The sequence below is a fragment of the Zootermopsis nevadensis genome, unplaced genomic scaffold (genome assembly GCF_977971745.1).
Source record: "Zootermopsis nevadensis isolate Lab colony 2312 unplaced genomic scaffold, Znev_1.0 Znev_ptg000011l, whole genome shotgun sequence".
NCBI lineage: Eukaryota > Metazoa > Arthropoda > Insecta > Blattodea > Termopsidae > Zootermopsis > Zootermopsis nevadensis.
In genome coordinates, this window is record NW_028259143.1 from 1806476 (window position 1) to 1827793 (window position 21318).

The following is a 21318-nucleotide window of genomic DNA, read 5'->3' on the forward strand; positions in this document are numbered from 1 at the left end:
AAGTTAAAGAAGTGGCCGTGGCATATTTTAAATCGCTGTACGAGAATTGGTCTGGTGGAACAAAGGAAAAATCACGAAGACCCTTTCTTTGTGCGACTGCTGAGCTAACCTAACGGAATATTTGTTCATCCCCCAGATGATACACGAGGAATACTTAATACGTTTTCTTTAGTTTAAAAAAAAAGGTCTTGTGTTTCTAGCCTCAAATTAATAAATCAAAACTGAATTCTAAATTTATTGTACAGGGTGGGTGGGAAGTAAGTAGGCATTATACATTCCAATGTATTGCGATTATTTAATGCCTACTTACTTCTCACCCACCCTGTGGAACTCCAAATACAGCATTTAATAGAAAGACCTTTAATTATTTCAGAGACCAAACATAATCAAATTACGAAAATAATGCATAATCATAAATGTGATAAAAATAAATATTTCCGGTATCCCTGTCGAATTTCGATCTCTGACCATCCTGCCTCCACGGACGACGAAGAACCAGGAACTACACGAATGCTTTGTGTGTTTCCAGGTTACGCTAACGGCGATCTTGAATTTATTTTCAGCACAGGTGAAATGTTTCAGTGGTATTATGAATTCCCCGACCTAATTGATCCGCGTTTCGATATTTATAGTCACGTATCGACATGGTTTTTAAGAGAAGCCTCCATGTTACTTCAGGGCAGTGATACAGAACTCATACGTTCAGACCGACCCATATAATAAATTATATTAATATATGCAGAAATTGGTAAGAAATCAATACGAAGGCAGATAGAAAAAAGACCAAACCGGAGCAAAAGGAACGGATTATGAGTACGTAAAGTAGTTTATTTATTGTTTGTTTAACAATGCTGTCAGAAACTCAGAAAAAAATCGTCTAATAATACGATAATTAATTAATAATAAATTAAAGAATATGTGTAAGAAGACGTAAGTGGCCTGGTACAAGGCAATGTCTCGGAATTTGTCTGGAGGAATTGAGAAAAAAAAACATGAAAACCTCAGCCTCTGGGCCGAGATTTAAACCCAATGACCTCCCTAATACGAAGCAGGGGTGTCGATCAGTTGACCGTGACGTTCTGCTGTGAAATAGATTAGGTCCAATGAAGATTTTTAAATAAAAACACTAGAATAAAGCATATAATGTCCTAGTTTCATCTAAAAATTTATATGGAAGTGAAGATTAGACATGAAAGTTAAGGAATAAACCCACAATTGCATCAGATAAGATTAAATTGAAGAGAACACCAAAATGAAATTGGATGGACTATATAAAAGGGGAGAAGGGTTATTAAACAACCAAAAATAAAAGCTATAGTGACACAATTTTTAATTATAAAACCAATTGGATTCGACGTTTTGACAGAATGTAAAAAAAACAGATTCACAAAACTATGAAAGAAATTCGAATCACATGGATTGAGGGACCTGGGGCGACCTTTAAATGAACCTGCGGTCTAATCAAGAAGGAATCAGCCAGATTAAACACGATGAAAGGACAGAGACCTTGCGAAGGGCCTGTTTCCCCTTCCAACAAGCAGGCCTGCTAACAAATGAATGCAGGATTCATTGTTTCACGACTGATTATGAAATCGGAACATACCAAAGAGCCTAAACCGTGAAATATGGAAACCAAGAAAGATTGTCACGTAACGCGTCTATCCACTCTTGTTATTTATTTATTTATTTAGTGTTCTGTCTGACGACAGGTCCATATGAACAGGATCCTTCCATCCTTTTCTCGGACTGGGACCTGTTCATATACGTTCTTGGCAGATGATCCAGAAGTGGTTTGCCACTGCCTTCTTCTGTGTGTGAATGGAGTAATTGTTGGGATGCCACGGAGAAACCGGGGAAGCCCCCGGAGGAAAACTCCGTGTTGCCTAGACCACGGCCTTGCCCAACACAAGTTATAAATTCGGGCACCGCCGGGAATCGAACCCGAGACCCCCAGGATTACAAGGCCAGCGTTCTAACCGCTAGACCACCGTGGCTCTATCCACTCTTGTTAGGAGATCAAAATGTTTAATCCTTGATTTCTAATCGCATCTGCTACACCTGACACTTCAGGTTCACTGCAATCTTAAATCTGCAGTAATTTGAACCTTAAAAATTGATTCCATTACTGGCCTCGAAACCCGATTATTCGACACAGAGTAATTTTGTTCCGGATGTAGAAGCTGATGGTATAACAGCTGGTGAGACGAACGACTCTTGGGACAACGCTTGTCCGTCTTATGGGTTGTCCGCCGCCTAGTCTGGTATAAGTTTACCGACGTTTCGGAGGTGCTTACTGCATACACACAAATGTTTTCCATCCAGTACGCCATAATGCAGTCTCAGCAAGAGTCAGAACTGAACGACGTCTCTGTTGGGGGGCGAGGGGAATAGAAAAGTCTGACCTACTTAACTTCCTCGCTCTACCTGCATTTTATGAACTGTTTTTATATTATAATTTTGGTACCTGAGTTGAAGCATAGAAAAAAAACTCAGGGTCTGTGACGTCACGGCCGTGTTCCAATGAAAGCTAGTTTCAGGATGTCTGCCTTACAGAGTTCAGTTTTGACAATTATTTTCTGCCAAAAATCTGTTTTTTTTATAAAGGCAAAGTCAATGTCTTTCTTGGAATTAAACACCATTGCCCACACACATAAATTCGTGTTTCCAACGAGAAGATGGTAATGAACGTTTCGTAACCCGAAGGGACGCGATTAGAATGTCAACCTGGTGTCTGTCTATTCCGACGTTTTGCATAATTTTCCCCAGGATCTCCAAGCGACACATGTGTAACATTAATGGTCAACTTTCAATTTTAATTAACTCTGAAAAGCTTCCGCGGTTGAAACGTCCTCACGAATTAATAATGCACTAAACGTCGAATGGGGGTCATAACCGTGAAATATTTATATTATTTATATTTATATGAAATATTAATATTATTATCATCACCGCCGTGGTAATGAAACCAGAAAGCACCTCTTAAACGTCGGAAAAATTTATAACATTACAACGCGAAACATCCCAAAAAGTAATTTTCATAATCGACGCCTTGAGAACCTCGGCTGTCGGCTGTCTAGGATGGTACGTCGTAGCTGCTATCCATATAAGGAAACCATCTGATAAATACAAAGCCGGAGAAACAGTTATGAAGTAACGATAAGGAAATCACTTAAGTCGTCTTGCCCAAAAACATTAAGATGATTCTGACCTCTAGAAACAAAGAACTCTAGCTTAGAAATGAGCCTCGAAGCTGGTAAATTTGAATCAGTAAAGCGTTATGTAGGCTTCTTCGTGTCTGCAAAATCAAATGACCTTTACACAATAAGATCAGCTTTCATTCTCGAGATGGATATAATAATTCCTTGCTGACGTCATCATATCATCATGAAACAAATGATAGTAGTAGGCGTTTCCTAATGACACCACTTTCTCCACATACAAAAATTGTGTTACTTGCAGGAATTCCGGGTAGAACTTTCTTGCGACCCCGGTACTTTCACCCACAACTCAATGCCACGGAGTAACCAGGTCATACCCGGGTGAGTCTTGCAAGAAACAGGACAATTCAAAAAAGAAATAAAAAAAGTTTTTCATTTGGCCTGACCGTTGCCAACATAGCGACATTACGCGAGAATAAAGACGTCTTCTTATGAGGTACACGCAGTTTCCAAATATGTTTGTAAATTTGCCTTTCCTCTAATTCCGTTACGTCAATTTATAAATCAGTTTATGGTTTTACCGTCCCCCGCCACAGCTCAGGTTGTTGACATTAGTAGTGGACGAAAATGGTACCTGAAGATGAAGACAGAACGTTTCTTCTAAACGCTGATATCTACTACCTACGAGAACATTAAAACTTCTACTTACAAGAATTCCAGTAACTGCGCCAGAAATTTAAAAACTGACACACGATTTAAGTTCAAAAATATAAATACACTAAAAAATGTTTTAAATACATATTCCTTTAGTTGTAAGAAATTCCCCAACATTATGATAATAATATTATTCACAACAATGACCTTTTTTTTTTATTTAGTGTTCTGTCTGACGACAGGTCCATATGAACAGGATCCTTCCATCCTTTTCTCGGACTGGGACCTGTTCATATACGTTCTTGGCAGATGATCCAGAAGTGGTTTGCCATTGCCTTCTTCTGTGTGTGAATGGAGTAATTGTTGGGATGCCACGGAGGAAAACTCCGTGTTGCCTAGACCACGGCCTTGCCCAACACAAGTTATAAATTCGGGCACCGCCGGGAATCGAACCCGAGACCCCAGGATTACAAGGCCAGCGTTCTAACAGCAAATTAATGTTTTAACCTACAGTTGAGTAAAGCGCCATTTCAAGAACTGGTGGCAGCTTAATGTAACTAGCTAGTGAACAAATGCTTGCGGCTACGCGTGTAGTGTTGTACCAGTAACCTTGTTCTGAACCGATTCAACAACAGGCCTTGTTTTTGTGTACGCCTTATGCACTGCGAGCAGGTATTTCGTCTCCCGCAAGCTGACAGAAATTGTACGTTTAAAATATTTCACACATAGACGAAGCCATCTTGAAAAATTCTGTGATATACCAATTTAGAGTAGCAAATGTTCAACAGCCAGCCGCGTTGAATGCTGAAACCTATTGCCTGAAGACAAGACCAGGTTTCATAGTCCATAATCCATAATTTCCATCACTGGCAGTTATAAATGCAGACATAAACATGCGATAACCGAACATAAAAAAAACATAAGAGCCATCTATCGATCGGACAATAACCTACATGAAACAAAAGAAAGATAAACGAATTGAGAAGTAGGAAGTTGTATTAATGATATTGATCAACAGAGACTAAGGTCAACACAGAATATCGTATGTAATGACAGTCGACTTCCCTGTCCGAGATTCGAACGACATCCAGAAACCAAATCACACGTGTTACAGATATTCTACCTGGTTCTCAGGTTCTAAACTGCTGAGGTAATGAGACATTTTCACATGACATTAGCCCATATTCAAAGCTAATCTTGCTTCAACATTCACTTCCTCTACGGTGGGCATTGTGCAATTATCTGGCAATCTTGCGTGGTACCATTGTCGAGTCGTCCTTCACTGCCTCAACATAACCTCACTCCGTCTATTATTTTTCCCCTCTAAACGTATTTTTATACACAGACTACAGAAACAATGCGAAGCTCCATAATTTGTACTCTTGACAATGACAGCTGGTCTTAGGCAGTTCAAAAGCTTCTCTCCCAGTGAATGAGTAAACATCGTGTTTCTCGCACTTATTAATGCTCTTATTTCCAACAAACCCGTTATTTTGCTGTGATATTTAGCTGGCGTACCGCCACGGTGATCTAGCGGTTAGAACGCTGGCCTTGTAATCCTGGGGGGTCTCGGGTTCGATTCCCGACGGTGCCCGAATTTATAACTTGTGTTGGGCAAGGCCGTGGTCTAGGCAACACGGAGTTTTCCTCCGTGGCATCCCAACAATTACTCCATTCACACACAGAAGAAGGCAATGGCAAACCACTTCTGGATCATCTGCCAAGAACGTATATGAACAGGTCCCAGTCCGAGAAAAGGATGGAAGGATCCTGTTCATATGGACCTGTCGTCAGACAGAACACTAAATAATAATAAAAAAAATATAAGGCAAAGTTACCATAAAGAGGTATGGAGGAGTGGAAGTACAGATCCACCAAACTTCGACACTAGATGGAGGTGAGTGGTTAGCTTCATGTTCCGGCCGCTTTATCCCCAGAGAAAAGAACCTCAGTATCATTGAACAGGAGGCTACGTGGGCCCCAGGGCCGGTGTGGAGTTAAGTTAAACATATTTAAGTAGTAAATTTAGTAAATAACGAAAAAAATCTAAAGTCGTAAACACACAAACTCATAAATATCGTCCCACAAGGCCACAAAATATCTCAACATCATTACCATGGCAACGGTTTTAACACTACATTTTTGTAGATATTCTGGACTATCATTTGAATGTTTGAATTTTTACAAGTCTCGCTTCGAGTAACTTCCAAGCAGCAATTTTCCGAATCAGGAAACCAAAGCAGGCCATTCACTCTTACAGTGACCGCGACAAGGTCGTAAAGAACGCACAGAGGACAGTTACATGGGTGTCAAACAGCGACGTCATGTCCCTGATTTTGTGTCCCACAGTTCAGCTGCAAGGTTAATTAACATATTAGATCTAGACCCAAAGAATCAGACGTAAACACAGGGCGAGATTCCAGGTCTGGCCGAAATTTAATTTTGCACTTTTTAACACATAAATAATATCACCCGACGTACTGGTATAAGAACGGCGTGAATCCTCATTTTAAAATATTTTTTCAGCTGCCTTCAGCACTGAAGATGGAGGCAGAATGTTCCTCCGAAAATTCGGTATCCATCTGTAACTCCACACGGCACTACACACAGCTGTGATAACCTAATAAATCAGGCAACGTAATTTGAATTTTTAAACACGATTTGTTGCTTTTCAAAAAGTTACTATATTGGAATTGCGCGGGAAAGACACAGAACACCTCAACTCAATGGAGAATATAGTTGACGCAAATAAGTATTTCTATTAAATCGCAACAAATTATAGGTCTTGAGGATTAAATCTGCTGACTTTCGCCTTCTGAGATGTTACGTAGATATTGACCAAAATTTTAAGTGCTGATTCAGTCTCCAACATCAGGGCGATAACCAGATGATGGAGGCAGCAAGCACATCTGAAAAGCCGGTCAATGTCTACCAGACCACAAGGCGCAACATCTCAGAATACAGCCATCGTCTCCCGTGAAACTTGAAATTTCATCTTAAGTAAGCTTTTAACACCACACAAATGTAATTTTGTGAAGTGGTACTTGTTAGTAACCACGTACGTACAAATCAAAGAAAACAGGTGGTGTACAATTTTCACGAAGTGCGCGTATAAAAAAAAGAAAAATGCGTCATATTTCTGAGAGATGAATAACTTCTTGAACAACCTGTATCGCACCGTCTCGAGTCCGAGACACCGCGTTTATGATGTAGGTTAGTGAACCACCGCACAAATGTGAACATGTGTTCTGACGCAGAGATGCGGGACACTGAAGAAGTGTACGATTCGATTCGAGGATCGATACTCGAAAAAAAAAAAAAAGCTTTTTGGTTTCCTCGGGAAAAGCATATCCATTTCAGAATTCAGTCCGTACCGCGAAGAAAACACCACACTTCACCATTACAAAGATCGACTGGTTAACCCCAGAAGTCGAAGCTCATATAAATATTACGTAAGAATTCAGTCCGTACCGCGAAGAAAACACCACACTTCACCATTACAAAGATCGACTGGTTAATCCTTTGAAGCCGAATCTCGTATAAATATTACGTAAGAATTCAGTCCGTACCGCAAAGAAAGCACAACACTTCACCATTACAGAGATCAACTGGTTGACGCTGTTTAAGAAATTAATCGCTGTTTTTCTCTCATAATCATGTCAAGCCCATAAATAATAAATAAAATTAGTAAAGTTCCAGGAATTAAAACGAGAAGCTGAGAATAGGGAAAACTGGAGAGCTCTTTTTGGGCAGAGCAATGGACCTGTCGTAAGACAGAACACTGAATAATAATAACATATTTACCACTGGGCTTTAAAGGGTTAGGTAAACTATCCTTAAAAATGTTTCCCATTAATTAAATACCAATAATTACAGATATAATGACCCGATACAAGGTCCTAAACCTTTGGGTTCCATGGGTAGGGAATTTCTTAGACAGCTGAGTACCCATTAGGACATCAATAAGGACTCTATTTCTTAGAAATAGTTAATATAATGAATTAGTGATTTTAAGTTATGAATGAAAAGGACGATAGAATGAAGCTACGAGTAACAGAAGATATAATAATATAAGTAATGTTACCAACAAACACCACAGCACAGAAAAGAGAGCGGATCTGTAGAAAAGTGGGTAGACTACGCTCGGTTTTGCGTGTTTCAATTAATTCTGAACGCGTCGTGAGGAATTACTAATTGCTATTTTATATTTATTCCAACATCAATTACGTGATATAACTTCAGAAAACAGAGCGGAAAAAAGTATCACAATTACTGGACGAGGTCTATTTTCTCAAATCAAAGTTAATAATTTTTTTTTGTTGAGATTACACTGCACCATATTTGGATGTTCATAGACAAATATTTCGGCATATATCCAGAAAAAGAATGTTATGGTTTTACCACGTCTGGTCGATTTTCATGAAACTTGGTAAGAAGGAAGTCATAGTTAAATGACCTTGAGATGCCTACTCTACTTCGTGTGGATGTAAAACTGACTTAACATCGATATATATGGCACAAAAGTAAAAAAAATATATAAGAAATAAATTAAATGTATTATACACCAATAACAGTCCCAGTTTTTACGCGGTTCAAAAACTTAGACACTCAAAAATATGAGACAAAGAAAGATTATAATACGTAGAAATTAGTTTTTGGAACAAGAGTAAGACTTTAAGACTTAAGAATAAATTATGACACCAGTAAAAGTTGGGAGTGTGCAAATGAATTAATAAAGTAACTGATTGGTTCGATAATTGTCACGCATCCTGAAGATTTGTAAAAATGTGAGTGATGAAAACCGAAGAAATTGGATTGAGGTCATAACCACCTATGACTTTCGCCCTAAATCCATTGTCATGTTTCAGGTTTGGCCGTGGCTCAAGTATGTAAGGACAAATTCTAGTTCAGAGGGCCCACCTAGATGACACACGTCAGGTACAATGCAGGGCCCGCCCCATTAAATGACTCACAGGGGTACCTGGCGAGAAATATTATAAAGTTCAAAATTTGTTAATTACACGAGCGTCTGAAAATACTTTAATAATAAATTCGAGTAATCGGTATTATATTGTGAATGGTATTTTCAGGATATTACGTGACGCATTAAACCAAATACTGAATAGGACACAGTGGACTTTATCACATCGTCTCAAAGACTGCGGCTAAAACTCCACGAATTCTTTACCTCTGCTCTTGATAGAGGTCAGAGGTCAAAATTAATGCATTGGAAGCTTTGCAAACTGCAATTACAAAATTAATCCTAAATTTTTTTTTTCATATAATCCACACAGAGACATTCCTACATTCTCCTTTTTTATGTACCAAGTGATCCATTTCAAAGAAGTTTCATCCCAAAAATTCCGCACGCATTTCCTGTTACATCCAAGATAGGTTTCCAGCCTATCGTAAATCCGTTTATTTAACTGTTTCAAGGCTCGGAATCACTCAGTAAGACCTGAAATGTTCCTCTAGCATTACCCCACAAGTCGATACGCCGTTCTGCGGTTTATTAAGGTTAGTCAACCTGCCGACTCGTCTATTGAGGTCAATGTTGATAGGGCGTGGTGCGAAGGCTGGCTGCAAGACATCTCTTCGCAATTCTTTATACTAAGGTGTGCATGAGAAGAAACCAGGTATTTTTTGTAACTAATGCGTAATTCCAACATTTAACCTCGGCTAAACTTAGAAATACGCTGTCCACATCACCCAAAAACAAGCAAGTTGGGGGGGGGGGGGGAGGCGATAAAACACGCGCAATTCTGACACTCTCTCAAAAAATCTCAACATAAACCATATCGTACGAGATTCTAAGGTTCTTACTGAAAATATCAGCTCTGGTCAGCTGGGTTATGACGCCGTGTATTCCGACAAAGGCCAGTGGTTATCTGTACGAGGGCGCTAATGTTCTCTCCGAATAACCATTAGCCTTTGGTTAGGATTTTTCGTTGCCCTGAGTCAGAAGATATCAGGTTACGATAAGACCTTTTGGAACTCTTTATACCAGGGATCCACCGGAAACATGACAAGAGAGTTAGGTCCGTCTTCGGCCTGCGGTTGAAAAATACTGCCTTTCATGTTCACGTCAGAGAACGCGATCTTACGTGACTAGTAATGAATCCGAGTTTGTTAATGAGGAGATATCCTTGATGCAGCTCTGAATGGGAGCGTATCGGCACGGGAGACAGAATGGTCACTGCGAAGCAGGTCACAATCTCAAACACTGTCACTTCCACAGCTGTAACGAACCGGAAGTTATGCTGTCTCATGACCAGAACGTTGGCGGATCCTGTCTCCAGATATTACCCAAATAGAAAGCCTTTTCCGTCCGTAGGAGATTTCTACGTTCGAAAAGAATGTTATAAGAGTTCAAGAAAGTTTCCAAAAACGCGCGGATTGTAATGAACAGGGACATTTCGTATATTTCTCTTTTCTGGGCTCACATTTCGATTCATGGTTTTATAGTTTTATCGATGAGCCAGTAATACATTTCCCTCTTACACATATCATCCCTGGATACCATAATTTTCAGTATTCATTACTGAAAACCAAGCATCTAACAGCAAAAATGTGTCATACACAAAATTATAACCCGATGAGCTGGTGAATTATAAATGGTTCGCGGTGACTTGATAAAAAAATATATTCAGCACCTGCTAAAGACTGAAAAATGCTGGCACAAATGAAGCTTAAAACAGTATCTTTAATAACAGATAGAATATAATAAACTATCAAAATAATATGGATAGAAATACAGAAAAATATAATCAATATTTCGTTGTCAATAGTGCCAGTGACAATGTATTAACCCCTTTAAGCCAAAGCTCACGTAATAATAGTTAATAATTCAATCCATATCAACTTCGCCATTAAAGAGATCGATTGGATAATGATGTTTGAAGAAATTAATTGTTTATTCTGAGAATGTATAGATTATACCTGTCTTTAAATGGTTAATTTATTGGCATTAATCCACTTTCAATATAATATACTTAACAAGCTCGTCAATTGCAAAAATCCGTGACAACATAAAAATCAAGTTCGAACACCGGAACATTTCGGAAATAACGGCTGAGTGAACGTTAGCTTCTCAGAGTTCAAAGTCATCATCTCTGAACTTGTTGAAAGTCGAAGGTTCTGAGGAGGATACGACGGTCAGAAAAGCCCACGAGACTGAAGCTGAATTATAAATTCTTGCAACAACGCTCACTGTCACGAGCTTAATGGAAAATTAGAGTAACAATTCCGAAAGAAATACGGAATAACAACCATAATTGTGAATTAGAACGGTGAGATAAAAAGTGGTTAAAATAATTAAAAGGGAAAGGTAGGAAATTTAATATAACATCATGACATCTGTTATTTTATTCAATTTATATCTATAATGGTTAATAGCATTACATGGTTTTATATTTGACAGAAATCATAACACACGAGCTACAGACTAATCCTAATTCAATCCATAACAGATTACGTGTCTTGCTATTGACTGTAGCGATTAAATAACCGCAGAAATATTTGTGGCCCGATATAAATTACTAGAAATAATTAAGAACAAAAACTATATAAAAGAAAAACTAAATATTAATTCATTAATCAAGATTTGTCATGTCTTATTTTCCAATTAGGTAGCCAGCAAACAGCGGATAAACAATTTATGGTTGTGCTAAATACCGAATTCATCTAAGAAATTAAAAAATTTTCAAATTTTCATTTAACATTACCGACTACCTGCACAAAACTTCACGGAAACCCTATAATCAACGATATACTTCAACCGGCGACACGTTTATTATTTGTGGTTTATTTAACGACGCGTTTTCAACAGCTCAGACTACACGGCGTCGATAACGACATACACCAGTGACAGGAACTTCGATCACATACATTATCAAGGACTTCTGGGCAGAGATCCAGTACTACAGTTTCTAGGATTGGCGGTCAGCGGATGTATTCGTCAACAACTTGAATTCTGCAATTTATTTCTCATCAAACGTAGTTTACTGAAGCACAATAAATCAACAACGAATGAACAAAGTCAAGAAAACAACTACGTTGTGTGTCCGTAAATATGGCTGTCGCTTCAAGCTCTTCTGTAATATAAGGGATGAGAGAAGCGGGTCATAATTGCTTGATCGTGGATCCATCGCTAAATGTGAAACTGTCAGCCGTTTACGAGGAAATCACACCAAACATGTGATACTGCCACAAAAGTCAAGGGACAATCATAACGACAGACAAATTTCACCGTCTCGCGGAAGTGTAACGAACATTTACAAACATGCAATGAACTGAGCAACAAATAAGAATTTCTTCTGACCAAACGAATGATTAAATTATACAAGAACCAAATTATCTAGCGATTCCAGTATCATTACGAGCATCTAAGATGAGAGATATCGAAAAAGAAGTTTGGATACGAGAACAAGTCAACAATTCCTCTCATTTTCAGCAACATTTAAAACAAATCCTACTCCACCTGAAGTACAGCGTGGTCTGACACAAGGTAAACGCATGAAAACCAACTCAGCGTCATTACAGACGTGAATATATCAACTTCAGTTCCTGCTTTTTAACAATTTTGTGTATGGACAATAAAAGTTGAGAAAAGACATCACAACAATTCATCAAATGTTTTACAATCTGATTCAGAATCCCAGAAAACATGATCCAGAATCACGCGGCATTCGCGTCCTTCCAGTGTCCTTAGCTGCGATTCATCCTGTTACCCCAACCCTTACGATGATCATCCTTGTATTCATCCCAGTCTCTGGCATCTTTTAATAGCTTTGGATCATCCCTTTCCATTCTCATCTCCTTCTCTGCGTCTTCCTCTTCAGAGACACGGTTTGGGTCCCCCATCGCTGCCATTTCTAGCAGTGAAGCTGGCTTCTGTTTACTTGGGTCTGGCCAGCTGGAAAAATCCAATCACTAGTCAAACACTCGTCATCAGCTTGTCCGCCAATCTTCTAATTCACTGCAGACACAAATATGTTAACAAGCGTCAAAAGCAGGTGATATTTTGTCGCATTCATTCACTGTTATCCTCAGTATTTTATGCGCACCGCTGATTTCCATTTGGGAAGTATTTGATTCTAGTCTCGACTGGCAGACTGGCTATGTTAAACGAGATTTTACAATTTTCCTCTGGACAGTAATCCAAACAAAATTCTTTCAAAACCATCAGTCAGATAACATTCCATCACTCTTCATTTGCCTCTATTAAGTTGATATAGCATCATTAAATTGACCACGAAACTGGAGAATCTCCGAAAGAAACCGCTATGACACCAAATATCTTGTGTTGCCGAGTGTGTAAGAAATCGAAGAAGAAGAATAAGAGATACCTGATGAAGGAAGTACTGTCATGGAATTAATATTAAGAAGAAAAATAATACAAGACTCCTTTCAGAAGAACCAATAAAAAATGTTTTCTTCCTGCGTATATTACGAAATGTCTTTATAAATGGTAAAATTATCTTAAAAAAGTAACCTACTCCGTCAACTGTTAACAGAAATTCTGCTGTTTTATAGTTCTCGTTGCAGCGAAACTTAATAATCACCGACACCGTAAAACGCCACTGCAACTTTTCCGGAGACAAGAGAACATAATTCATAACCTCAAATACTATTTCCCTATGATACATTTTAACATCACATATTCATCTTTGTTTTTGAGTATTTCATGGCGGTTTCAAACAGAAATTTTGTATAATCAATTATGATTTTATTACGATAATTTTTCACAACTTAACCAGTGATGGTGTTTTATGTTTATTGCGCTATTTCACTAGTCACACTTAACCAGGCCCGAAACAAGAAGAAGAAAAAGAATAAACACAAAACATAACCAAAAAAAAACAAAAATGATAGCATAAAATATCAATGACATGAAAGCCATTCCTGAAGATTTTGTCAGCTAGATACTTTTAATCATTATTTTCTTACAATTATATTTTAAAAAATTAAGTAAATTGCATAAGACAACAGAAGCGAAATTGATGATTTATGAATACCAACTGAAACATGTTAAAAATGCATGAACATCATCAATGGTTAAGTATTGCAAGTATCAATACAATAAGATAATTATACAATTAACACAACAGGATACAGTGAAAATTTAAAAATGTTATATGAATGTTACATGTTTTAAAAATCCCAACTTTCTTGATTGAAATCACCATTCCAGTTATAATTTTAGAACAACTATGAAACTCCTCCTAATGAAATTATTGTTTCACTGCTCCCCCAAGTTCAAACATGTTTCTTTCCACCTGTAAAATTAACTCTTTAAACCCTAGCACATATACCACTTGGTTTAATATTCACTAATTCTGTATTTCGTCCACCAAGTGTACCTATTGGTGTCACAGTATTCTCAGAGTAAACCATGGTTATTTCCCTAAACAGCATTATCCAACTGATGATGTAATGGAGAAATATAATGTTTTCTTTAAGGTACAAACTAAATGTTTAAATATTATGCAGGTTAATTCCTGACTTCACAGGGTTAACTCAAAATTCAATAATTTATTTCTGATTTTACACAGAGTAGCTTTGAATAAATACCACTTTGGCTTCTGGATGGTACACAGACTTTTTAAAAAATCGGATGATTACTGGATAAAAAATCTGGAGAAAAGACCGACAAGTTACTGCAAGTAATGGTAAACTTCATTTAAAAGTACAGCAATGTTCCATTATCCTGTACGGTTATGTCAAACTGTAACTAGAATTCTTTAATTCTAAGCTTATCATAATTTCTGTTTCATCTGGAGAAGCTTCGATGCAGGTAATATTTAAAAATTGGCTATGGAGAGGATATTGATGATCCTGCGGACATGCAAAAACCTTGATAGGAAAGACCAAAAAAAAAAAGTCACCTGTAGCTCATACTCCATCTTGATTAGATTTATATTCATGTCACTAAAGACAGTAAGAATGATGGTGTCAACCACCAACTCTTTTGTTAATCTAAAATTAAAAGTAAATGAAATCCAGTAAGTTTGTACTCACTCTCCATCCTTGACTCGCTTCTCATAAAACTCCTGCACAGTCATTACAGGAAGGCTTGGATACCCAGCACCAAACACCTTCTTCTGAACCTCATTTTTTGTTATAATAAATGGCTGCAAAGGTTTTGGTGGAGGAAATTTCCCTTTTTTAACTTTATCACCTGCACTCGTAAAATGTTCATCTTTCCTAACCTTAGCCATATATTCCAATAGTGGTTTTTCCATTTCAATGCTATGAAGTTCATCCACAGCCTGGATGGCAAAGTTTTTAATTAATGTCAAGTAATATTTTCTTTCAACTTCTTCATCAACTATACTCATACTGGAAAGTGATCTCTTTATATCTTCTAGCTCACTCTCCAACTGCTTTTGTTCCCTATAACGCTGAAGCTTTGAATTACGTTGTCTTGACATAGCTGCTAGATCAGCAGCATGAGACTGTTGTACAGATTCAGTAGATTCAGATGAATTTTCTTTAGGTTCCGGTATTCCAACATCAACAATAGCATAGCTCTTACAACGTCTCAAAAAATCACGGAAATAAATTTCTGCAGTTTCCACAACATTGAAACGGTCTTCAACACAGAGTTTCAAGCTAAGAGTTCCCAAAAGGGCAGGAAGGAGAAAGTATCTAATATTATTTGTGGCAACTTCTTCTATGCTTTCATTAGAACTGAATATTCCTGCCATGGACACTAATTCTGTAGCTTCTTCAAATAAACGCATCGCTTTCTTAACCTTTACCTGAAAACAAAAGTACACAATATTGCAGTATATATATAACCTACGTTTGTAACAGGTATTCTGAGTATAAACTAATATCTGAAATGTTTTCAACAAAATACGACTCATATATCTTGTTGTACTTACTTGAACAGTACTGCTATTTGTAGCTTCACTAGTTTTCGATACATCTTCAAAAATCTTCATACCTTCATCAAATATTTGTGAAATTTTCTTCTCACCCGGTTCTTCACTTGACGCCATATTTAACCACAGAGTAGAGTGATTAGTCATCACAGATAATAAGTTATCATCTATGGGGTGGTCGACGTTATCGGCATATGATTTCGATACCTCTACGGGTTTATTTTATAGCAACTTTTCTTTTGGGAAGATGCACCTGAAGCCAGTATTTATTTCAAGCGATTGAAATGGAGCAATATGTGGTTTTAATGTTATTCCACCTTTCTAACCTCACACAACTTTCAAACACATAAATGGCAACACTTCAATTAAAAAGTAATGTTCAAACTCTGTTGTAATACAAATGACCCAAAGATATAACCCCATATGATGAAAAATATGCACAGCCTAAGTTAAAGAACTAATAAACACAATAAAACAACAAATGTTAATCAAAACAATGTATAAACAACTTTCCTAAGATTTTTAATAAAGTTCCACGAAGTTTCAATAAATTATCCTTATTTATAAGCTAGCAACCAGACAGTAAGGTAGGAAGCAGCCCGTTCTTGTAACATTGAAAACTCTCGATATATTTGAAACTGCAAACTTTATAAGTCTGTTGTAATAAACGGCAGATTAACTCAGATATATTTTGAGAGTAACACTGTTTCTGTTCCACAACTTATAAACAGTGCATCACTAATTACAGAAAAGCCTGGCTAGAGTCAGACACCCATCATATTAATAAGGCAACATGCTCAATAAATAACGATCCTAACCACACCATTGAAGAAGTTCATAACGGCATTGACAGCGAGGAACTTACATCAGCTGTATAGAACTTAAAAAATAAAGAGGATACAAAATATGATAATGGAATTTTAAGTAGTATATAGAACACTATTGCAAAATACTTAATATTGGTATACATGGATACAGTTCACTTAAATGTAACTTCAGTATTAACAGAGATGATGTGAAAATAATATTTCAGAGAAATTACATGTTACAAAGCACTAAATTTAATTCCATCTGAATTCATATATAAGTAAGTTTACAACATACACACAATAGAAAGAAAACATGACTTAACTTTCATAACTCTTTAACACATTAAATATGTTGTAATATGTTTGCATTTCAATTTATATGCTATTACATACCATCATCAAATAAAACTTATTATGATGATGAGACTGTATTTCTGAAATCTGAAAACATATAAGAATGTAATAAATATTTAGAATATCGATCCAATTTTTTAATTAATAACATGAACTACAGTGGAGGCACATCTTCAGAAATTATCAGAAGTATTACTCTTGATCTTCTCTGTCTGCAAACTGCGTTCAGTGCAGACTTGGGAAGCACAGATTCTGTTTCAAAGCCTTCCGTCACTTTTTGGAGATAATTGTCTCTTCTAGGCGCTGTAGGACCTCTTAATGTTTATATTCCTTATCCACACATATTTTATCATAATAACTATTAGAATTACATTTATTTATATGACAACAAAAAGGAAAGATCATATTACAGTTTATTTAAATTAATGTAAGTACAGAATACAGGAAAGAGTTAGAAACTCGGATGTTATTACTGCCTTCAAAGTAGTTCTTCCATTTTATATTCATGCCTCATTATAAGATGTCTGTGTGCTGCTTACCTGAAATTTCACACAACAAAATTATCAAATACGTATTTACACTCATTTTTCTTTGTTATGAGCACAATTTTGTCTGCAATGAGATCTTTCATTCCACAACACAACATTCAGAAGTTTGTTCTTAGAAAATTATTATACACGAAATTACTCTGATATGAAGCCATGAGGAAAAATATTAATGGTTGCTTATGGAATAGTATTAGAGCAGTGGTCCCCAACCTTTTTGAGAGTTTCTGAGATCGTGGCGGGCACCAACCAATTAACAAAGCCAAATTTTCTGTTCTCTGGACAAATAAGATATGGACACCAAATAATACGCAAAACAACACGACGTTTAATGATACAAGAAACCATGCAATCAAAAATACGTACTTTTATAGGTACAATTATTATTACTCAAGTGGGAAGTTAGTGTGATGTTTGGCGCCGCATTTCATCGGCCAGTTTTTCAAATTTGGGACTGTAGCATGATGTTGCTGCTCGCAAACAATCGTCAAGATGGGCGTCAGTAAGTCGAGATCTGCGCTTTGATTTTATAATGTTCGTGGTTGAACGGCCTTCATTATTCAGTATAACCTCGTTCCGTAACAACGCGGGCACCCAAAAAAAAAAGCCTTGGCGGGCGCCATGGCGCCCGTGGGCACCGCGTTGGGGACCACTGTATTAGGGGATCACCATCCCATCAAACAACTGATGCATATAGATGAACCCACATGTTTATTTCAAATTTCTCCTATGCTGAACGTGCAAAATGCTAATGATAATCAATGAATACTGAAAGTGTTAGGAGGAATGTTTGTTTCACGAAATCGTTTCTGAAAATCTGGGTACTTGCCGCTCACACTCTGCACTGCAGTTACCGCAAGATAGAATGTGCTATGAATCTGGGCACTTGCACTGCACACAATCCTCCATGTTCTGGTCAAATGCCTCTATCTGCAACGTCACCTCATAGAAGTTGAATTGAGATCGGATATCATGCAAGGCCTGCTGGAGAACCATCTGAGGACTTGCTCCAAGAGCTGGATCAACATGAAAAGAAGCAGCAAACCTAATCAACTAAATTTTCCCCATACTATACAAATTTTGAGAAACTGATTTTACACTACTTTGAATCATTTTGTATGAGTATCTTGACATGACAAAACCAAATATTATTCATATGAAATAATTTGAGATTTATCTACAAGTCAAAGGTACAACTTACAAACAGCAAGATGGGCTGAAATTGCTGTTTTGTCCATGCTCAGGGCCCAGATCCTCAAGTTGTGCACTCGAACCACCCCCTCTATATTCAGGAACGTGTTCATAACTTGGGTGAAGTCCATCCCTTTGGGCAGACCTTTAAACAGAGCCCAGTTAGTCAGCCAATAATATGGGAAGATTTGTAGTGTACATGAATTTTTGGCTTATAATTTGGATTATAAAAACAAATACATAAGAGGGGCAGTCAAAAAGTACCCGGAATTGTGGTATAGCACTGTAATGGTAGGACATATGGCAACGCTTACCTAATCACCTTCAAAGTAGGACCCTTGCGCGCACACACTTGCTCCATTGTCGGAAGCACCGGCGGAAGGCTTCGTTTGGAATCTTCCGGAGTTCGGCCGTTGCATTCCACACCTCGCTGGTTGTGCGGCAATTCCTCGCCGAGAAAAGCATTCCCGTCATGACCCAACCACCATACTCTCCGCATCTCGCTCCGAGTGACTTCTGGCTGTTCCCTACTCTGAAAATGGGCCTCAAGGGGACGCGCCATATGTCCTACCATTACAGTGCTATACCACAATTCCGGGAACTTATTGACTGCCCCTCGTATGATAAGTACCACACAATTTTGTTTTCGTTCAAAGCAAGTATCTACAATAGATAGAAGCCTCTACGAAACATAAAAAGATTCCTTTTGACATTGTAATAAGCAGGTTTTACTGTATCATAAATGCAATCAGCTACAAAATTTTTGATCATCATTCTAAAGAATGGCAGCTAGTGTTTACCTTCCATTAGCACCCGCATCGTATCCTTGATGATTGCAAAGGTTGTTATTAGCACCAAAACAGAGAAGAGGAATGTACAAATTGGGTCCACTAGAACCCACGTAGGCTGCAACACACAACCACACAGTTCACTGTTAATTTTGATTTATTACAAGATTATACATTAAGTCACAGAAACCACGACATTACATTTCCTGACTTGGCCATCTTATTCGATAGGAAGAGAGAGGGGATGACTGGCAGACAAACCATCCCAGCTGACGATCAGACCAAAGCCTCTGTACTTAACCTTTAAAATCTGTGCTTTATGGTTTACTCATGGTCCAGCTGACGTAAACTGCTAAACCCCATCGTTAGTCAGGGTGACAGCCCTACAGAATGCACAGTGAAATAAGTGCTAAGCCCTTAACTTGATCCTTTGTAGGGCAAAAAAATTTCTCACTAAAAAAATTTTAGATTTCAGGTTCTCACAGTATTTAGTGCCTTTATCATCACAGCGATGACAGAGGCATTAACCACGTGTGAAAATTCAATCAATTTTTACGAGACTACATGCCAGAAGACAGTCATCGTCAACCAAAAATGTGTCTATAGACGAGATCAGAGACGTAGAAACATAAGTGTTCAGGCACTCACACACAGTTTAATCACCTCATATTTCAATACACTGTTGTTATATTTGAAATTAAAAAGTATACGACCATGAATGCCATCTGTTATGATCTGCCTCAACCACGGTAATAAAATGCTTGATAGCACACTCCACACCTGGGTAACAGTTCCGTAATCGAATAACAAACTTTCAAAAAAGGTTATATTTGCGTAAAGTTATTATGCTCTTTCCTTTATTTTGCCAGACTGAGTTTCAACAGTTAGTATCGCAAAAATGAATGAACACCTTACCTTGAAAAATATTACCAAAGCAGCTATAAAAACGCCAAAGCTCTGGATAAAGTCACCCAAAACATGGATGAAAGCAGCTCTAACATTAATATTTTGCCGAGGACTATGACTTTCTATCTGACTCTCTGCACGGTTATGGGAACTGCTGTGGGAGTGGCCATGCTGATGAAGAGTGATGCCCATCCTGTAAAATCCTTACAAGTAAATCCCCGTACAAACACGTCAGACATTACACTGGAAACGTTAATAAAAACCACAACCCCAGAATAACAGGTATTTTGCCTGTTATATAAACCCAAACATTCACAAATGAAACGTAAGTAGTAATTAATAAGATTTCTGTCGTCTGGGTTGTTGCGCCGTGTAGTCTGGTCGATGTTAACCAACGTTTCAGAGGTCATACTGCCTCCTTCATCAGAGTATGAAGATTTCTGTCTTCTGGGTTGTTGCGCTGTGTAGTCTGGTCGATGTTAACCAACGTTTCAGAGGTCATACTGCCTCCTTCATCAGAGTATGAAGATTTCTGTCTTCTGGGTTGTTGCGCTGTGTAGTCTGGTTGATGTTAACCAATGTTTCATCGCCCTGATGACGTTGGTAAACATCGACCAGACTACACAGCGCAACAACCCAGACGACAGAAATCTTCATACTCACCGCTGTGAAAACCTCAAATCTTACATAGTAATTAATACATTATAACATTTACTTAGCCAGTGTATATTGCGCAGAAAGCTCAGATAACAATAAAGCCTACTAATGTCATGGTTTTCTATAGGTAAACTGAACGCCCAACCATTCCGTGAGTAGCCAGACATATTACCGAGTTACCGCATCTAATTCAATATAAAAGAACAGGTAGAGTTTTGTATAACCAAAATCATTGGTGAAAAATGCATTATACAGACTGTTATATTAAGTCTTCCTTCACGTTGTACTGCAAAATTTTGGGCATGCTGGCGGTGAGATATTACTTAGGATCACATGTATGAAAGAGAATCATTTAATTATCACAAGAA

At 37.7% G+C, this 21318-nt stretch overlaps 2 protein-coding genes across 5 annotated transcripts in view; both read right to left on the reverse strand.

Annotated features, from left to right (window-relative positions):
* Positions 1 to 11162: 11162 nt before the first annotated feature.
* Tap42 (immunoglobulin binding protein Tap42) lies at positions 11163 to 15843 on the reverse strand. 2 transcript variants are annotated; one of them, XM_022060225.2, is made up of 3 exons: positions 15701 to 15843; positions 14832 to 15574; positions 11163 to 12726 (listed from the first exon to the last, which is right to left on the reverse strand). In XM_022060225.2, exons 1-3 carry the CDS (start codon positions 15815 to 15817, stop codon positions 12519 to 12521), a joined length of 1068 nt encoding a protein of 355 aa, XP_021915917.2. In that variant the 5' UTR covers positions 15818 to 15843; the 3' UTR covers positions 11163 to 12518. The 2 variants fall into 2 exon arrangements, with proteins under 2 accessions (XP_021915917.2, XP_087203174.1); XM_087347048.1 differs by having other exon boundaries at positions 12657 to 12789.
* An 895-nt stretch (positions 15844 to 16738) lies between these two features.
* LOC110827995 (proton-coupled zinc antiporter SLC30A2) overlaps positions 16739 to 21318 on the reverse strand; it is a 36109-nt gene continuing 31529 nt past the window's right edge. For all 3 annotated transcript variants that reach the window (XM_022060223.2, XM_022060222.2, XM_022060221.2), the window contains exons 5-9: positions 20303 to 20486; positions 19400 to 19505; positions 18610 to 18744; positions 18238 to 18424; positions 16739 to 17402 (exon numbers count right to left, since the gene is read on the reverse strand). In XM_022060223.2, the coding sequence (XP_021915915.1) occupies positions 18279 to 18424; positions 18610 to 18744; positions 19400 to 19505; positions 20303 to 20486 (571 nt within the window). In that variant the 3' untranslated portion in view covers positions 16739 to 17402; positions 18238 to 18278. The remainder of the gene's footprint in view (positions 17403 to 18237; positions 18425 to 18609; positions 18745 to 19399; positions 19506 to 20302; positions 20487 to 21318) is intronic.

Coding starts and splice junctions, on each gene's coding strand:
- Tap42 (XM_022060225.2), bottom strand. CDS start 15,817: ATGGCGTCAAGTGAAGAACCGGGTGAGAAGAAAATTTCACAAATATTT. Junction 15,575..15,700: donor CAAATAGCAGTACTGTTCAA/GTAAGTACAACA, acceptor TTTTGTTTTCAG/GTAAAGGTTAAGAAAGCGAT. Junction 12,727..14,831: donor AAGCGAGTCAAGGATGGAGA/GTGAGTACAAAC, acceptor GGATTTTTCCAG/CTGGCCAGACCCAAGTAAAC.